This window comes from Amphibalanus amphitrite, unplaced genomic scaffold, assembly GCF_019059575.1.
Source record: "Amphibalanus amphitrite isolate SeventyFive unplaced genomic scaffold, NRLGWU_Aamphi_draft 000840F_arrow, whole genome shotgun sequence".
Classification (NCBI taxonomy): Eukaryota; Metazoa; Arthropoda; class Thecostraca; order Balanomorpha; family Balanidae; genus Amphibalanus; species Amphibalanus amphitrite.
The window spans coordinates 3,990-23,322 of record NW_024882334.1 but is presented as its reverse complement, the minus strand read 5'-3'; the positions used below and the strand labels follow the sequence as shown (position 1 = coordinate 23,322).

Genomic DNA, 19,333 nt, shown 5'->3' with positions numbered 1-19,333 from the left:
TGAAGGAGGGGGTGAGGGATCAGGGGTATGAGGGTTAGATGGGAGGAGCAAGGGACTAGAGAAAGACCAAGTGCGCAGCGGGGCGATAGGAATTAGTGGCCAGCTACATAAAATGCATCTTGACATCGGAGGGAGGGTAGGATGGGAAAATGTCTCGGTTTGCACAACAGTGATGTGAGGATATCTGCATTTTATCAGATGCAGACTTTAAAAAATCAGTCATTCTTGATGCCCAAAGAGAGAGAGAGAGAGATAGGAGAGAGAGAGGAGAGAGAGAGAGAGAGAGAGAGAGAGAGAGAGAGGAGAGGAGAGAGAGAGGAGAGAGAGAGGAGAGAGAGAGAGAGAGAGAGAGAGAGAGAGAGAGAGAGAGAGAGAGAGAGAGAGAGAGAGAGAGAGAGAGAGAGAGAGAGAGAGAGAGAGAGAGAGAGAGAGAGAGAGAGAGAGAGAGAGAATGGAGACAGACCCCAGCCATACATGCGCCGCCATCTCCAGCCCCGCTGACTCGGCCAGTCTCATCCCACCAGGCAGACCACAGCAGCTGCTGAGATGGCCCGTCGTCCGTCACTAAATGTTCACGGGATTCTCGACCCTCAGTTCGACCCAGCCGGTCACGGAGGTCGCAGTAATAGCCCCAGGGCGGAGACAGATGACCTGCCTGCGCCGTCGGCAGGCCAAAATGAGCCCGGATCTGGGGGAGGCCATCACACAGATCTGATGGCGGGGGGGGGGGGGAGATACGGGCTGAAAGGCAGGCTTTGTGTGACAAAGTTGCGCATTCGGCCTAGTATTGGAAACTACGCATTCCAAACTACGCAACGGTGAATTGTGTCTATGTAGTTCATCAGTGATAATGCGGAAGAGCTTTGCAGTGAGGTTTGTTCAGCCCATTGTCCGCTGTCTTTTCATGGACATTTTGAACTAGCGTGATGGCTCAGCAATAGCATAGAAATCAAACAATACGCCGTGCTACCGTTCGTTCGTACCGCGATTTCATTTACTAGCTCGCGTTTGACTGACTAGCTTTTATGACTAGCCCCGTGCACAGGCTGCACGATCAACCAGTTGCCAGACAGCTCTGGGAGACTGGGAAACTGGAGATGTTTCTATAAATATAGCACGCTAAGCCAGTCTGGTAATGGAGAAATGATGAAGAAAAACGGCGTGAGCTCACATACCCTCAGATTTACTGTGAACTAAAAGCATCGTGTACTGAGAAAACCTCTGAGGGTTGGCCGAGCGAAAGGCTAGCTAAAACATCAGGGAATGACTCGACTTTGGGAAGCTACCCAGTTTCGTTGAAAGGACCTGAAGGAATGTGTATCGCATGTGTATATGAACTGCCTGCCCAAAAGCACCTTGGTCTAGGGAAAAAGTTGCTGGCAAGGGACATGTTGAGTGATACTTTCACTGCCCGTGCTGCAAAAGACAGCGATCTATGCCAGTCATCATTTACGTCAGCAGTCAAAGATACCGTTTCAGTCCGTTAAAAATACTCCCGACCATAGCGCTCACAAACCAAGACACGAACGTGACCATAAATGTGATTTCCGATCGGCGCACTATGCTCGCATTCGAAATGAAGCCGCACGGGGTACGAATTTTCGAGGAAAAGGAGGACACGATATTATGTTGATAGCTCCGCTGTTCCAACTCACTTCTGGCAATAGTCACTGACTTCCTGCACCGACAAAACCTGCCGGCGTATAAGGACGCTCCTGCGATGGGGAAAATTCGCCACCATTCGCCACTTTCCTTTTACACTCGACAGCGTCGGCCGGCATTTTTCCACAGCCAAACGCCATTGGAGCGGGCCGTTTTTTTTTTCTTTCTGCCGCAGCGCCTGTCGCCCTCGGGTCGAGCGGTCCAGTGTTCCACCAGTAATGGTGAGCCGCGATCGGCCGAACGGACGGTATATCGTGACGGCTGTCGGGTCGGGGCCGACAGAGGAGGTGCCGATATTGGACAACGCGGCCCGACTGACCGGAAACTGGCCACTCTATACATCGAAAAAATAAAATAAAAGGAATACTATACAATAGCTGGCTTTTCTAGCTGGGTGATTAAAAACATCACACAAGTTAGGTACAAATAAGCAACAGCGCATCATTCAAAGTTAACGGAGATTATAATTGAAGGAAAATAGATGACCCAGCTGGGATAAGGAAAAATCTAATGTCTTAGTCGGTAACGTCATTTTCAACCTGCGCGCCGACCCCCCGTACAGTTGCCAGGCGGACTGCGGAAGGGGGCGGGTGAATCTAGATGACCTGGATGGTCACAGCTGCCAACAGCCGCTGAAATGGTGCATACAGATGACCCGCACAAAACCCACGCGCATACAGTGACCTTGGCATAGGAACGGTTCGGTGAATATGTGTAAATCGGGTCCATCATAAAACAGTGTGCATATGAATTGTAAAAGAGTATTCACGAATCCTGTGTTCCTGTAAGTGTTCCTGTCGTAACATTTAGCACAGCACAAAACGTGTGGTGCATCACTTCCTCATCCGCAACTGCACCCGTAACATAATGGAAAATATTTGAATTAGTTTCAGTGAAGCCTAACCCCTGAGCCATTGCTTTTTTTTTACTGGTTGTGGGGAAGAAAAGCGGAGTGACTACCAAAGCTCTGGCGCACTTGCCACTTTTTACCGCTGGAAAGCTGCATGATTGCAAGTAGTTTACTGTTGTATTTATGTCAATTTACCGTGTTGATGCGCCTCCCGTGAAGCCCCATCGCTTGGAGGCAGGCGCAAACTGCCGCCAAACATGTGACCAGGTCATTACCCAGGCCTTAGGTCATTACCCAGACCTTAGGTCATTGCCCTTAACTTATCCACACTGACAACACTGCAGTCAAAGGAAGCGGCAAGGGCGATAGAACCGATTGACAGTGATAACAAATGCCGCTGAGAACCCGCTACCAGTAACCAGTGACCAAGAATCAGCGACCAACAGCAAGCGACCAAGAGCAAGCGACCAGCAATAGGCATTTAACAGCCAGCGACTAGCAGACAGGACCTCTCACCTTCATCCCCGCCCCGTGACTGGCACTCTGAAGTCAGGGAGGAGCTACCGAGGAAATGACTGGCATATATTCAGACCGACAACAACACAAGGGTGGTGTTGTTCGTCAGACACACTAGCGTCAATGGTGGGTGGAGGTGGACGCGTTGGTATGGATGTATGATTGTGTATGAAGCGATACGTGGTAGTGGTGGTGCAGCGGTGGTGCGTTAGTGGTGCAGTGATGGTGCATGGAGGTGGTGGAGTTGGAATGTGGCGAGCAAAGTTTCACCTCATGTTTACTTTCCTCAGCTATTTCGAGGAGCCGCTAGCATTGTGTCTGCATTGTTTTCCAATGAATCATTGAACTGATGAGTCATGCGATCAGCATGTATCTGCACAAACAATGTGTTTGTTTTGCATGCCCATTGTAAGACGCGCTTGTACCCCCATAGTAGCCAGTAGAGTCAGATGATGAGTAATCTGCCCAGTGTGTGGTTACAATGCTGATCACACTAAGCATATAGTTACAGCTTTGTTGCCAACTTTACACATCCGTGAAGTCGTGTATAATTAAATTAGCGCAAAATGGGTCTTCGTATGCGTGCTAGTTAAATGGTGTGCTGAGCCTACTGAAATCCAATTATGGCAATAGCCCAAGCCAGTTAATCCAGGCAATTATGATGTTTTATTAGGACTTAAAATTAACTTAGAGGTTAATATATCCTCAAATTTATGCACTACATGAAGAGGTAGTGAAATGACCATTCAAAATTTGATTCAGGCCGATAACGTTTACGAATCGCCTGGAGATCAAATTCAGGGTTGGTTATGTAATTATTGGAAAATTATAGAGAGCTATAAACTTATCCATTGTTGTCTGGTGCATACTGCTGACAAAAAAAGAAAAACATGTGAGTCAACCATACAACTTATTCACGCAGGGACGGTCCGAACAGCCAAAAATGGCAGACAATAGAACAGTAGAGGTATATACGACAAAACAAAGCGCCCGTTACGAACCATGTCTGCCAGACGGCCCATTTCTCACGCGATGAAGGACAATCATAGGACAACCTAGTTGGTCCCCGCCGGAAATATATGACATGACCCACCACTTTACCAAATCGAACAAACGGCCATCCGTCACTTTCACGAGGGCTGAATATTACGCTGTCGACCACTGCATAATGTTGCAGTGTTATGGTTGCCGCCTTAGTATCACTGACCAAACTGAAGGAGACATTTCCATGTCCGCCAAATTAATGCAAGCATAAGACTGTGCCGGCCGAATTACCCTACCAGCCGCCGGGCCAAATTACACTGTAGTCAGCCGGATACCCTGGCAAATTGCATCTTGGTGGACTTGGCACATGGCTGGACCTGCATGGATCGTATGTGGTTGGCGGTGGGCGGTGGACGGTGGGTGGTGGACTGTGGACAGCAGACAGTGGACGGTGGAAGATAGTCGGTGGAAGGTAGTCGGTGGACGGCGGACGAAGGATGGTAGATGGTAGACGGTAGACGGTGGACGTTGGGCGGAATCATCGGTAACTATCTGTCGGCGCGGCTCACCGAGTCACCAAACATGGTCCCACATGGCCATGTCCGGTCCAAATCTGTGCTGTGATCATCTGCTCCAGGGAGAGAGCTGACGACCGAACTTTGGAGATCGTATCACAGTTCGACCCGGGCGTTCGGCCCACGCACAGCACAAAATTACTCAGCCGGGACGTGCCGAGAAATGAAATTAAACAAACTGTCACGCAGAGAAAATTTACGAAAATTATATGAGAAAATGGGACAAGGTCTCATTGGGCTGAGTCGATGACCGTGGAAACTTTAACTAAATTTAGGCGGTAAAGCCAGGAACAGGAAAATTGCACAGAAGTAATTATCTATCACAAGACATAGCTGGAGAACGGTTGTGAGACTTGGTTATGTGAGAACGACCAGATCATTAACTCGAAGGGATGTCACAAAAGCCCCCCATCGAGAAATGACGGAACAATAGAAAGAAAGCTTGAGGAGACGTAGCAAAGTTCAGATTGGCAGAAAATTGAAAAGGACTTCCGTTGAAAAATGGGATATGATATTATTCGTCTAATTGGGATTCTGCGTCGCATTTAATCATTCGCTTTCTGGTCGGCTTGCTGAAATGGATCGTCGGATCTTTATGACGATTAATTATTTCCCGATCAAATAGAAAATGAAACTGGAACGACTGCATAATCTTTCACTACAAAACCGAATTCAAACACGGAAAATAAAAAAACAATCACGAGGCGTTTTAACGTCAGCAGCGGACCAGAAATCCTCCGAGCTGCGAGCATTTGATAATTTCCTGCGTTAGTCCGGTCTGAACTTCATCTTCAGCGGTTTGCGTGAAGTCTCCCCAGCACAGTGATGCAAATGGGGTTCACGAGTGGCCATAAATACCCAAAAGTCAAGTTTACCAAATCGAGTTAATTGCGATATGGCCGAGTAGACAAATGTTTGGGGCATCTGAAATCACATGGTGTTCATGTTTTTGTCAAAACCGGCCTCGTGTATTATCGTCAGAAGTCGTGACATTTTCTAGGTCGTAAAATGACGGTCAGACACTCGCAAGTTCAAACGCCGCTGGTTTGCGTTCATTTCGTACAAATTGAACAAAATATGCATGGGAATGATCCCCAAAGCCTTCTGCTTCTAATGCCGGGTCACAAAAAGCCGTATCTCATTCGCTTTGTCGGTAATCTGACTATTTATCATCATGTTGCAATCGCAGTTTTTTACTAAGAAAAAAATGCTTTCGTTTCACCTACAGCACTTAACACAGTGTGTGCCCGTTAGTCCACCATACCATAGCCTTCCCTAATCATTTCTGAGTCGCATCGTGAAAGAATTAAGGTGCTAGCACAGGGCTGACCGGCGCTACAGAGGTTTTTGTCCGGGCGGTCGGGCGCCGCAGTGGGCGCGCAGTGGGCGGGTGGGTGCCGTCGCGCGGCGTCCGGGCGGCGCGGCGGCGCGGCCGCCCGGGCCGCCCGCTGCGCCGCGGCACCCGACCGTGCCGGACGAAAACTTCTGTAGCGCAGGTCAGCCCTGTGCTAGCGCCTTAATTCTTTCACTATGCGACTCAGAAATGATTAGGGAATGCTATGATATGGTGCACTAACGGGCACACACTGTGTGAAGTGCTGTAGGTGAATTGAAAGCAAATATTTTTGGTAAAAAACTGCGGTTGCAACATGATTACAAATAGTTAGCTCACCGCCAAACCAAAATAGATACGGCTTTTTATGACGTGGCATTAGAAGCAGCAGGTTTCGGGGATCATTTTCATGTATAATTTTTGCAGTTTGTGTGACATGAACGCACGCTAGCGGCACTTGAATTTCAAGTACCTGACAGTCATTTTACGACATCGAAAATGTCTCGACTTCTGACAATCATACACGAGGCCGGCTTTGACAAAAACATTAAAATCATACTTTTTCAGACACCCCAAACATTTGCCTGACTGACCATATTACGATTTATTCGATTAAGTGAACTTGAATTTTGGGCCTTTTTCGTATTTATGGCCACTCGTGAACCCCATTTGCATCACTGTGCCCAGGGACACAAACAGCACATCATCGTAAACCCTGCAGCGGTCTCGCGTAGGTGATATTTGGCAAGAGATGGCAAATCCCTAAAGGGCAGATGACAGATCCCCCGGGGGCAGGTGAGAGATCCCCCGGGGGCAGGTGACAGATCCCCGGGGGCAGGTGGCGGATACCCGGGGAGCAGCTGATGGATCCCCGCGGATCCCGGACACGGCTAACACACCGGATGTCCGGGCTCAGAAAAACAAGGGGGCGGGCCGGCGCGGCGGCCGGCACAAGAATAGCCTCCGGTCCCGGGCACCGCCGCGCCGGCACGACCACCGAACTGCCAGCTGGAGCCACGGTGGATGGTGCATGTTCCGTGGATGAGAGTTGGGAGGTGGGCTGTGGTGGGTGGACATCGGACGGGTCGGCAACAAGGCAGTGGCGTGAATGAGGGAGGGATGGAAAAAAAAGATCGAAGGAGGGGGAGTCCACAATATTGGAGTGTACCAAGCTAATTCACAAGGTCACTGACCTCGGGGGTCAGTGATCTCTAAAAAATATCCTCTTCCCTCATGGACCCGTCACCCACGATTCCCTCTTTCCATCACCTACCCGTCCGAGGCTCGCCGGTGGTGGTGAATGCTGACCAGTAGGTTGGACAGCCCGTGCCATCCGTCCCTGAACAGCCTCATGGGCAGCGAGCTGCTGCTCCAGGGCGGATCCTCAGCAGGAGGCTCCTCCAGCACCAGTGCAGCAGCCTCTGTGATGTCGGTGTCTGGGGTGGAGGCATCCTCTTCATCATCGTCGTGATCCGGGTGGTCCTCCAGCGGTCCTCCCGAGAGGAATACGTCATCCTCCACGTCGAAAGTGTGGCCGTTGTCGTCAACTGAGGTTAACCGAAGTCGTGGTAGGATGCTCTTGCCGTCGGGGGTTAGTTTGGGTCGAGATAACTCGTCTGTCCTTGTAGGAAACACTGGTACGACATCAGTCTTTTCAGCAGCCTCCTCAGCGGCCGTGAGGCTCCCTGGCGCGTCAGCGGCGGGAGGATCCTCCCCACCAACGTCCTGAGGAGTGGGCGTGGGGTCGTTCGACCTCCAGCCACCACCACCCGAATCGGGTTGAGCTGACGCACTGACATCATTGTCACCAGCACCATTATCATCGACGCCACCAGCGTCACTGACGTCACCATTCTCGCCACACTGTTCGCAGTTCAGAACGTCGTTACCGTTCACGGGATCCGTCGGTAGGCTCGTCGATGTCGACAGCCCATGTTTGTTCACGGTCTCCTTCTCCGTCTCCGTCCTCTTCGGAGGCGGGGGCTCGTCGCCAAGCTCACCAAACACGTCAAAGTAAGACATGGCTCGCTGTTATGGCGTTATGCCATCGCTTAAAAACGCACTTTGTAGCCTTGATAGTTGATGTTATCGCTTATTCACCTTTCTTCAATTATGTACGCTGCAGTCGGTAACGAATGGGTTGATGTGAGCGACGGCAGTGGCCAAGATGGGTTTACTAGGCCGAGCGACGGCAGCCGAGGTATGAAGAGGCATCCTATTTGCCCATTCCCTATTACCCATCCCATTTTAATTCAGTCGTTGCCTAGCTCGATCCTTGCCTTTTTAATTAAAGGGACCCTCCCACCTTAACATTAGATTTGAGTTGAGATAGCCAAAATGGGGTCCCTGGCTCACAATTACCGGTTTCGGCACTCACAACATCGAGAAATGCCTTAAATCGGAAATATTGAATTTCAAAATTGCAGCATTTTGATTCAGAGGGGCTAATGCTTAGGAATACCCCTCTGAATGTGTGACGTCAGCGCAAATATCTAACGATTTTTAAATGTTTGACTAAAACGTTTTGTAGCACGCGGTGGTATATGCTATTTGCGCGCAACATCTGCCGCAAACGCCGCACTTCTAAAATAAAGTCGCTAGAAACAGCGGAGATCCCAAAAAAGTAAACAAAAGTAAAAGTCTAATATCTTGAAAACCGGTGAATATTTTTCGGTGAAATTTGGTAGATATTCGTTTTCGCTCTTTCTGAACCGAGCGACATCACTTTCATGCCAATTCATAAATTTTTTTGAAGGTGGGAGGGTCCCTTTAAATCATCATCTAGGAAAGTCATCAATATCACCGAGTTATGCCGCACCCGTGCGGCGTGCGTGCAGGCAGACCCAACCCGTACAACCTCTTCCCTATTCAGTATTCTCAGCCCCTCACACTTTTATCCGTTCACCATATAAGGCTATAACTACCCCTGCTCGCCACTTTACCCTTAACGCCCTGAGGTCAAACGATGGCGAGGAAGATCGCCCATAAATCGTAAGCCCACGCCGGGAGCAGCAGGCGCGCCAAGTTGTAACGACGGGCGTCGTCCTGAAGTGCCTGAGTGGTGTGTGAATAGGAGGGGCGATAGTATGCTTCCTTGCGGCAACCCACAAGGTGCGCTGACCACAGCCGATTCGGAGATCTGTCCTATGTGAGAGCGCACAACAGCCCGCGTTAACCGCACAGATCCAGATCTAATTAATGCGTGAGGTGATTGCAATGTCACCAGGTCATGCTGCCGCGTGACAGAAGGCAAGTTTAATTAAAAAAACATTGCAACCATAGCTCTGCGTTGTATTCAGCGGAGAGACACCGGCTCCAAACAATTGGCCATGGACGCCGCCGTCCATAATAATCCCGACATTGAACCTGGGCCTCGTGCGTGCCTGGCGTGCAGGGTCACATCGCTACAGACAGAACGTGCCAATGACTCCAAGGTGTGTTTGGAGGCACCCCGGCGATTGTTCGCATCTGTGAGACAGCCATGAAGGCCACCTCCACACCTCTCTCCCGAACCTCCAATCCTCTTTCTCACCGCCCACTTATGGACTGACAGCAAGGCACAGAAAGGCAACATCGGACAATTGACTGCCGTCTGCCACTGACTGCCTGACAGTATGACCTGCTGACCCTATTCAATCCTCCACCGTTGAATCAGTTCTCTGAGCGCCTCATTTGTGGAGCTGTCTCCGTAAGAACGGATCTCGTCAGAAGCGAGGACTGCCAATACGGGCCTCATTTCGCCTCGACTTGGATCATTTCACGTCCGCCAAGCTGTACCACCCAACTTCGAAACAGCTGTCCACGAAGTTTGCTCGACTCGGGCGGAGGCCAACTCTAGACCGGTGAGTTATTTGGTGATTTAATTTCGCACCGAGCTGAAGTTTTCAAAGGAGAAGACGGCTTTGGTTTGAACAGGAGTCCAGCCGAATTTCCGTTGTGATATAAGGCCGTGGTTATCGCTTGAAATTGTCATATCGCGCACCACAAATAGGTCAGCGTGGAGTACGCTGCGTTTGACTGATAAGGAGCTTGGCTCCGTGAGACGCTAAGCGACGGGTCGATACACACAGTGCCAGCAGTATCGTGGCCTGAAAATACCATTCCGCATCGCAAACATCTCCGATTATGTCACCTTTACCAGACTGGTGCGCCAAAAATAAATCCAGGTCTTATGCTCTTATCTTGGATCGAGGTTTCGTTCCCACGTGTAAGCCGTGAGGCTTCGATATAGCAGAGGCCAGTGACCGGTGACCACAACACTCCACCAAGCAGCAGCGTGGTGACTCACACCTTTCCGACCCCGCTCTCCGCCCGTTCCGTGCCGGGTTCCGCCCCGCTCTCCTCCAGGGCTCCGCCCCTCACGCCTCGTGCACTGACCTGACAGATCAGTCACGGTAGACCGCAGGGGGTGGAGGGAGATCACGCTGAGCTGGGATCTCGATCCCGGATAGCGACGGCAGAATCGAGCACGAACGACCACGACGACAAAGTCACAGTGTCCGTTCGGTCACTGGTCAATGGAAGATTCGTTCAGACCCAAACTGGCTAACTGCAGGAGTTCTGATATGCAAGCTTCGTTTGTCTCGAGCTGTATCGCTTAGCACACAATCGGCATTCACCTGACATGAACACCTTTTTAGCTTGAACGGGACAGGCCGAGATACACGCCAAAGATGCCAGGTATGGAGGCATTCGTGTGCTCAGCTCCGCCAATCCGTTGTAACCGAGGACGGAACTCTGCACCCCCAGACTGACCGGGAGCACATGACCACAACACGGATCATATGACCCGCTAAGGGATCACATCACCAAATGACCTTGTTAGACCTTTGAATCTACCGTCCGACATCAATCTGAGGCACCAACATGCTCGGCTGTTCACTCCGTTCTTCGAGAACACATCGTCCAACAACCACTTTCGCACTTCCACCACTCGCCGAATCCCTGTACCGTAAGTCCAGCTGTCACCCCCTGCCGCACAACGCTAAACTGTCGCCCTGACTGTCGCCAGACGCTAAACTGTCACCACTGTCGTCCCACGCTGAAGTCTGAACTGTCGCCTGTCGCCCACTGTCGCGGACGGTCGACTGACAGCTGCCGTCTGGGCTCATTTCAATACGGAGCAGCGGCCCGGCGACCCGGCAGGAACCACCTGGCAGCAGCCAGCACGGCAGACCCGGCCGATAGCTGGGCATCGATTCAGGCCGCGGGCAGGGCTTCAGGCTGGGTCTCACAGGGTGGATCAGAGGCTGTGTCAATAGCTGGGTCAAGGGCTGGGTCAGGGACTGGATCAGGAGGTGTGTCAGGTGATGGGTCAGGGGCTCAAAATGAGGTTAAATATTTCCAAAAGCGCCCGCGATACGCTAAAATGATCAGCATTCACAACGGACCAGAAGCTGAGCCCAGCCTGGATACAGTTCCACTCAGCTGGGTCCGGGGCTGAATTCTATGAGCCCAGACTGAGCTCTAGAGTGAAATGCGCTGGCACCTTGCCGGAATCACTTTGGGGTTAAGCTGGAAGAAGCTAATAAATCACATCACCAGACTTTAGCCATGCAGACGTCAGCCATACACCAAATGGCCCATGTAAACCTCAGCGAAGCTGACCTCCCGGAGAGCACTAACCACGCCTTCAAAATCGCGCTTGTCTGTGACCTGGCTGGCTCTGCCTGGCCCCAATGGCTCCGTCTGTGACCTGAGCACTGAGCAGTCCGCCCGTCTAGCCAGCCTGCCCGCTCGGCGGCGGCCGGCGTCATTGTTTCCAGCACCGCTCGCCCGTCACCGCCCCGCAGACCGCGGGCGGTGTGGGCGGAATTCGCCACGCCGCCGTCCGGTCCCGACCGCCGCACGCGAGCTGACTGCCCGAGAGGCAGCCGACGTGACCGACGGAACGAGAGGGAGGGGAGGGGTGGTCCAGATTCTACACCACGAGGGTATCGAGCGTGACAGAGACGCGGAAAGGGAGGGGGCGAAACGAACAGCAAAAACGCCTTACTTGCCACAAATAACGCAATCGTGCGCGACTGGGGCTAATTCGAGACCCAATCACACGCACGGTACTCAACGAAGGCTCGTTTTTGTCGTGTTTGAGCCCACTCACGGTGCTCGCTCAGTCCTTGGGGCGGGTCTAACGCCGTGTTCGGAGGGACGGGAGGAGGGTGGTGCGGGGAGCGAGGGCCGCACAGCCGTGGGCGGCACGGCTCAGGGTCAGACGGAGGGAGAGTGGCGGCGCCGTGCGAACGAGAGGTGCAGCCCACGGCGCACCCCGACCGGGCCGGGTAGGTGCGTCGAGAAGTATAAGGAGAATTTAGTCGACGCAAAACTCTTATTCATGACTCCCTCTCCTTTTTCATTCACGATAAGTCGCAGTGTCATATCTGGCGTCATTCTTACGCACATTTCTCCAGCGATATTCCTTATTACCACCACATCCAGAAGTACCACTACGCTATATCAGTCGGGGAAACTGTGGTCAAATCTTCCATTTTTAGAAAGCCTTCCATTTTTGGAAGGATTTTCTATATATGGGTACGCACCTTCCAAAACTGGGTACGCTGACGACGTCATCGTACCCAAATATAGAAAATGTTGCGCATATGTTGGAACTTACCGATTTCCGCCGAACATGAGGCAAATGCGACTATCGCCCCTGGTCGCTTTCTATTCGCCATAGTGAAGTGTCCATAATCTAGCGTGGATGCCTAAATCCTAGCGTGGATGTATTTTAGGTAATTTTTCAAAGTAATGAGTCGTGGAAAATTGACAAAAATTTACCGACAAACGATGGTTTTATAAGACTTTATCAAACATTTTGTAAGCAAAAAGCATCAAAAACGAAAAGTAAATATCCTTAAAAGTACTTTAGTGACGGGCCATGCTTGTTCGATACCGCCGACTTTATTTACAGTGCGGAATTGTCTGGACAGAGTGCGGCGGTTTCGGGAGTGTAGTGGCGAGTAAAACTTGTATTTGTTGCCGTTTTCTGCATTTATTAGCATATTGTGTGGTTGATTTCAATTTTTTAAGGCTTTTGCCAAACATTTGGGTGGAGGTCTCGTCATTTTTCAATGTTTTTTCCGGAATATGGGACGAATTAAATAGGCGTTGCTGCGCCGTTTTTCGTGTTACTTTCTATCGAAGGAGCATGAATCTTCAATTTATATGAGGAATAGTAAGTTTAATTTAAACCATTTTTTGTCAGGGCTATAGCTGTGTTCCTCCTGGTTGGTTATTGACCAGCTGTTTTCTCTTCTGAATTTCTATGCGTCCTCTAGAAGTAGAAATAGAGAGCAGTGCGCCAGGACACCATGCTATTATATCACTATGTACATTGACATAGCATGCCTGTATTACCAACACTAGCACTGCTGCTTCTCCTTATATCAATGATCATAAATGGCAAAATCAACTATTAATGTTACACATTTAAAAAGGCCGTAACTTAAATCAAAGAATGTGAATCACAGTTGGGAACACTGAGATTAGACCTTCCAATTTTGGAAGCCTTCCATTTTTGGAAAATGCATACCCATTTATGGAAGGTCCTTCCAAAAATGGAAGGCTTCCAAAAATAGAAGATTTGACCACAGTTTCCCCCACTGATATGTAGAACCCAGTCCAGCCCAGTCCAGCTCGGTCCGTCCAACCCACAGCTGTGCGGCTGCCTCCAGCCGGTGTCCGACTAGGCCCCAGACGGCACGGGCCCGGTATTGTTATTACCGCCAACAGCTGTGCCCCAGGATGAATGACACGGAGGGAGCGAGCGCTGCTCGGGTCCTGCTTATATGGAGGGATCCACGGAGCTGCTGCTGCACAGGCTGCTGCACAGGGGTAGCTGCACAGGCTGATATTGCAGAAGGTTGGCACAGCTCAGTAGATGCTCGCAATGCAGAGCAATTTATATAGCGGCTACTGCCGTATTGTCAGCGTCTGCAGAGAGCTGGTGGTGCGGAAGGCTGTCATTGCAGGGTTTTGTCAATGCTCACTGCCATTTCTGACAAGAGCAGTGGCAGCAGCTGGTGGTGACTGCCGAGCGAGGAAGGTCTGAACAGCTAACGGACCACAGCTGAGGTTTAATGGCTGATGATGGCTGACGATAATGGTAAACTGCTGAGTGAGCCAATGACAGACGAGCGACACGGCTGACAGTTAATGGTTTGCGGATGACAGCTAGCTGTCGGTGGCCACTGACAGATGACGGCTGTTTGTGCACAAACACTGACGGTTTGTTGGAGGACGATGACCTCTGCTGACAGATTCGAACACCGGCTAAACCACCCACGGCTAAACACCGGAGACCGAGCGATAACTGTTCAATTGAGACTGATCAAACCGACCACCTGACACGAACAATAGCACACAGTGCTGAATGACGATTGCAGCTTACAAATGATTGCGGACAGCCGAGGTCCGATCATTGTCAAATAAGTACCGATGACAAGACAGCCATTCAAAACGTGCTACTATCAAAACGCGCTGCTATCAAGACCAAGTAGTACCGATAACAGGTGCGCACGAAACACAGCTATGCGGAGGGGACATGGGAAGATCCTCTGATCTCCAGCTGACGACGGACGCGTGATGTGAGGATCACAGGAGCGGAACGATCAAAGAAAGAGAGAGAGGGAGAGAGGGGGAGGAGGGAAAGTGAATCATCACAAGTGGCAAAGGTCAAGAGCCGTCATAAGAAACATCCACGGCGGACGGGAGCACCGGCTAACCGTGTTACAAGTGTGTCAACTGAGGTCAACGACTGTGTGAAACGGTAGGTCAGAATCCGGGACGACTTTTCGCTTCAGACATACGTCTAGAGCTGAACGGAAATGGCTGATTACTAACTCTCCTTTCGGGCCAATCACAGGCACTCCGCCCATGGGAATGTTCCCATTGTGGTAGCCCGCTGTCACAGGTTGACTATACACCTTTCGAGACTCAGCTGTGTTTCCAGTCCATGCGAGGAGACGAGTTGAGTTTTATATTCCTGTACCTTATTCCATTTCCTACAAAGTTATAGTATTTATATACGAGTCCGTGTAGTTACCACCTGCGCATTGCTGGAGCCCCGACTTTGAGCCCCCGTGGCTCCTCACCTCCCGGCCAACCACCATGCTGATGATTTTTATGCAAAGGAGGGTCAAAGTTTCCTGACGAAGCCGACAGAATCGCGAGACGAAGCCCCAAACTTCATTGGGAAAACCCAGGTGCGGGAGCCGTTGCTTCTCTCTGCCCGTCGCTCGGAAGAGAGCCCACTCTGCCACCGCCGTCGCTCTCACTGTGACGCCCGCATACTAGCGTACCCACGCACACTCTGCACCCCCTCACTGCGCCCACACAACACTCTCACCCAATGTGCAGCACAACACTGAACTTCAGCGGCGCCGGTCTCTGGGCGGCAGCGCCGGGCGCCGACCTGCCATCTACCGGCACAGACGGTAACTACCGGCAGCCTGCGGCGAGGAAGCGACTCGGCCCATCACGCGAGCGCTTTGACAGTTGCAGGCGCATGGGGGAGGTCTGGTGCAGCGCGGAAGGCACCGTTTGACTAGACAATGAACCCGATATAGGCAGACAACTGGGAAGCGGTGTCGCTGTGCTTGATCGAAATGCGACCAGTGTGTTTGACAAAACAGGTTCGCCGATACTAGCCGATACATTGGAGCTTCGCATACCTTTGCAATGGGTCGTGATGTTATGTTGTCATTCAGGCATCCACGAGACTTTGGTTATGCATAGTATACACACAGCGTCATAGTAGAGTTAATGTGGGATGTATCACAATCACGAGAGTGATTCGGGAACTTCGATAGCATCGTTTAGTAAATACTGCATCACAGGTCATCTGTGTATCATTGAGTACGGCCAATGCAACGGTGCCATCCAGTACAGCTACAGAGTAGCGTAAACAGCTCATGAATGCTCTCGATCAACTGCTCTGACGCAATCTGACAACCAGTCAGCTCCGTCAGATCTGCTGACACTATGTGACAGGGTGTGACAGAACCATCTGTCATGATACTCAAGTCCGGTGCACCAGAAGAGGCGCTGCCCTGACGACTCCGCTGCAACTGATCTTAACGGTATCGTGCACCATAAATGCCCTCATCAGATGGCTCATGGCAGACTGAGTGACCTCATGCTCATACATCTATTTGTGTTAGACGTGGGTTACGAACACCTTGGAACTGAGACCGCCTTGAATCGTCAGCTACTGGGATAATGAGAATTTTTTATAGAAGCCCTTATATAAAAGAGACAGTTGACAGCCTTTTAAGATGCACTAACATTAAAGTACAGTCCACATGCGTTTAAACAGGCACATCAGCTTTCAAAATTGTTTTTGTTTCTTCTTGTTGTTCTCCAATTATTATTACAAGCAGGTCGAGTCTAAAAATATCAAAATATTTCTAATTCCTCGAAAACGGCATTGAGGCCGTCTCATCTGTACCTACATCATTATCGTGTTTCCCTGAATATCATCTTGAACCATGCCATTATTTAAGTCGTTGCTGGAGTTCATATGGGTTGGGCTCCACTATTTCACGGATAATACCCTTCTCCATTCCACCACGCCATTCTGCGCGCCGGCAGAATTTAATTTCGCCCGGATAACGAGCTTACGCGATTGGCGACGAATTACTCCGCCCACCCAATGACGTCATCGCCATCAGCTGGCTACGTCATCTCCCCGGGATTGAGGTGCACTGCTATGTAAATCTCATGGAGTCCTGCTGTTCGCAGGCGTATTTACAAATTGCAACCGAGCTCCGCCGTGGGGTAAGGTGGGCAGGGGTTTTCGCCAGTTTTCGCACTACGGCTGCGGTTGAACTACCGTCTGTGGTAGAAACTTCGGGATGATGGCGCGTTTCATACGAAATCTGGCGCAATGTTTGTTTGCTTCTGAACTTGTATTGTTATTGCTGTGAGCTCTTGAAGTGGGAGTGTTTCAATAACAATTTGTGGATTATTTGAGTTTCTTGCTATAAAAATCGAATAATATTATGAAACATTGTGTGGAAACTGCAAATAATGATATAATCAATTGCTTAGTTTGGGAATTGATACACATTTTGTAGAGGTTTGTCTGGCAAATGGTGTAACAAACTTCAAGCCTATCATGATCTGAAGCTGTTGTAACAAATCAAAATTGTTTTGATGTTCCATAGTACCTTGTTGGAAAGACTGGAGCATGGTTCAAGATGATGTTTAAAAATTCAAGATTTGTATAAAAGCTCATGACTGAAGAGCAAAAACAGTTATATGATGGCTCAATCAAACGTGGAAATGGATGACAAAACAAAAAGTAGAGTATCTACATTCCGGCATGTGAGAACAACTTCAGAACTTCATAGTTCTTGTAGTATTGCATTCTTCTTATGTACAGTTCTAGGTTTTGTTAGGGTATTTCAATTTTGATGTGTCAGTTGAGATATAGGTGGATTGCGGACAAAATTTAGAATCATTGCATGGTACCTAGATAGGTACTTGTTGGGTAAAAAGGTATGTGATGAATGCCACGAGAAGGTTTTTTAATGATTTAATATATGGTTATTGTTGTGCCTACAAAAATGCACGCTCCTACTAGCACCTAGTTTTTGAATCAAATCGAAAGTACCTATTTGCTATGAATGTAAATATGTACCTGCAAAGTATGTCAATAAATTTGTGTGATGTTGACCAGAGAGCCGTATCATCTGGGCATTTATGTTGCTTCTTACATTAGGTGTTAAGCATAGTAATTATGGATGAACTTTGTGCAAATATCTTCAATGCACAGTGTATGTAGCATGTCTACAACCCTCACTGATCCTGCTATAGCTATAGGCATTTGGCACCAGCAAGACCAAGGGCATGAACTTCACAGTTGCTCAACCCTTTGTCATGCACCACCAGTCACTTTTTTTCCTTACATAGCAGTGTACACAATAATGTGCGGAGGGCCTACACAAAAACAACATTATTAGTGTGCACTATGATGCACAACATTGTACCCTGATTATTTGAATATTCTGATCACTCAACAGTCAACAGTCAGGAGACCATTTTTGAATGTCACATTTATTATACATCACTCGTCAAACAAGAGCATGATGACTCACATTTTGACAAGCAATCATGGTAATATTCCAATAAGTTGGACACCTCCCTGTCCCTGGGCATCATTTTTCCAGGAAGGTACCTCTGCAGCAGGTGTTGTGATAGGTTAGGTTGAATTGGGCTAAGTTAGGTGAAGTAAGACGGTTAGGACCAGGTCAGACCGTAAGGCCTGGTCAGGCTGATTTTAATCTTTCATTCTAATTTGACATAGATACCTATTATTACCTATGTTTTTGCTCCAGAATGAACTTCATTAGGTAATGAGTTCATTTTGTTTTGTTTTTTATCTGTCTTGTTTTGTGTTTTTGTCCCTTATGTTTTGCCCCATAGGCAAGGGTGGAGCTTTTCCAGGGAAGGTGGTGGGGCAAAAAGCCGTCAAACCTGCAATGCTCGGTGCAACTCAGATTATGGTTCAGATTATGTGCAACACTGAATCAATTCTTTTAATTACAGAACATTTTGAATTATACATACATTTCAAAGCTCCTCAATGCGAACAACATGGTGGTTTACTAAGCAACGAAGTTCTACAAATAAGCAAAAGTTGGAGGGGCATAACGCTATTTTTTCTCTGACAGCTTCGTAACATGTTACGAAGGCACTAAAACTACTTCAGTACCTACAGAGTGTAACGAAATTATCCGGCCACATCTATTTTTTCGCCATATCTGTTCGCAGTTTCCTAATCCTTTCTGATGTTAGAAGTGGGAATACTGGATGAATACGTGCCTCTGCTATCGGTTTTTAACTCAGCAGTGACCTGACCTTGTCATGTGACTGTTGCTCTGACTAGGAGTCGATTCACAGACGGGTTCACATGGTAGTTTTTGTCCAAGCCAGTTGCGAGAAAGGGATACAATCTCTCCTTTCGTGGTAAAATTGCATGGCGGCACCCACGGCGTCATGAGCCAGAAGCTGGTCTGCCAGCAGCTGGACATCAGCAGCAGCCAATTGCACATCTGCCTGAGGCGTGGTAAGCTGGGACTTCGATAGCAGACTCAGCCCGGTCGTGACCACAAAAGCCGCCCTTTGTCAAGTGGTGAGGAGAGTCAAGATAGCGGCAAGGAAATGCCACCAATCAATCCGCAAATTGACTCGAATTCTTACCAAGTCAGATAATAAGAGTCCCATATCATGGTTTACCGCTACCCGCCCTTTAACTTGGTTCTAGTGCCCTTCAAACCGAAAAAGACAACGAAACTGACGGGAAAACAACCAGTTCACCACCTTTCGCCTCACGCCAGATCGCGTCCACTGGTTGAACAAAGATAATGGTGAGGTGGTCTGGTTGGATGGGTAGCCGTTCGAGCTGTATTATCC

General features: G+C 49.4%; 1 protein-coding gene across 2 annotated transcripts in view; it reads right to left on the bottom strand.

Moving 5' to 3' along the window:
* LOC122366935 (ecotropic viral integration site 5 ortholog-like) overlaps positions 1–15,288 on the bottom strand; it is a 45,318-nt gene extending 30,030 nt beyond the window's left edge. Inside the window, exons 1-2 of one of the 2 annotated variants that reach the window (XM_043339606.1) lie at positions 15,264–15,288; positions 7,194–8,039 (exon numbers count right to left, since the gene is read on the bottom strand). In XM_043339606.1, the coding sequence (XP_043195541.1) occupies positions 7,194–7,942 (749 nt within the window). In that variant the 5' untranslated portion in view covers positions 7,943–8,039; positions 15,264–15,288. Of the gene's footprint in view, positions 1–7,193; positions 8,040–15,263 lie in introns of those variants that run through there. The other variant, XM_043339607.1, reaches the window with a different exon arrangement.
* Between the last annotated feature and the right edge of the window lie 4,045 nt (positions 15,289–19,333).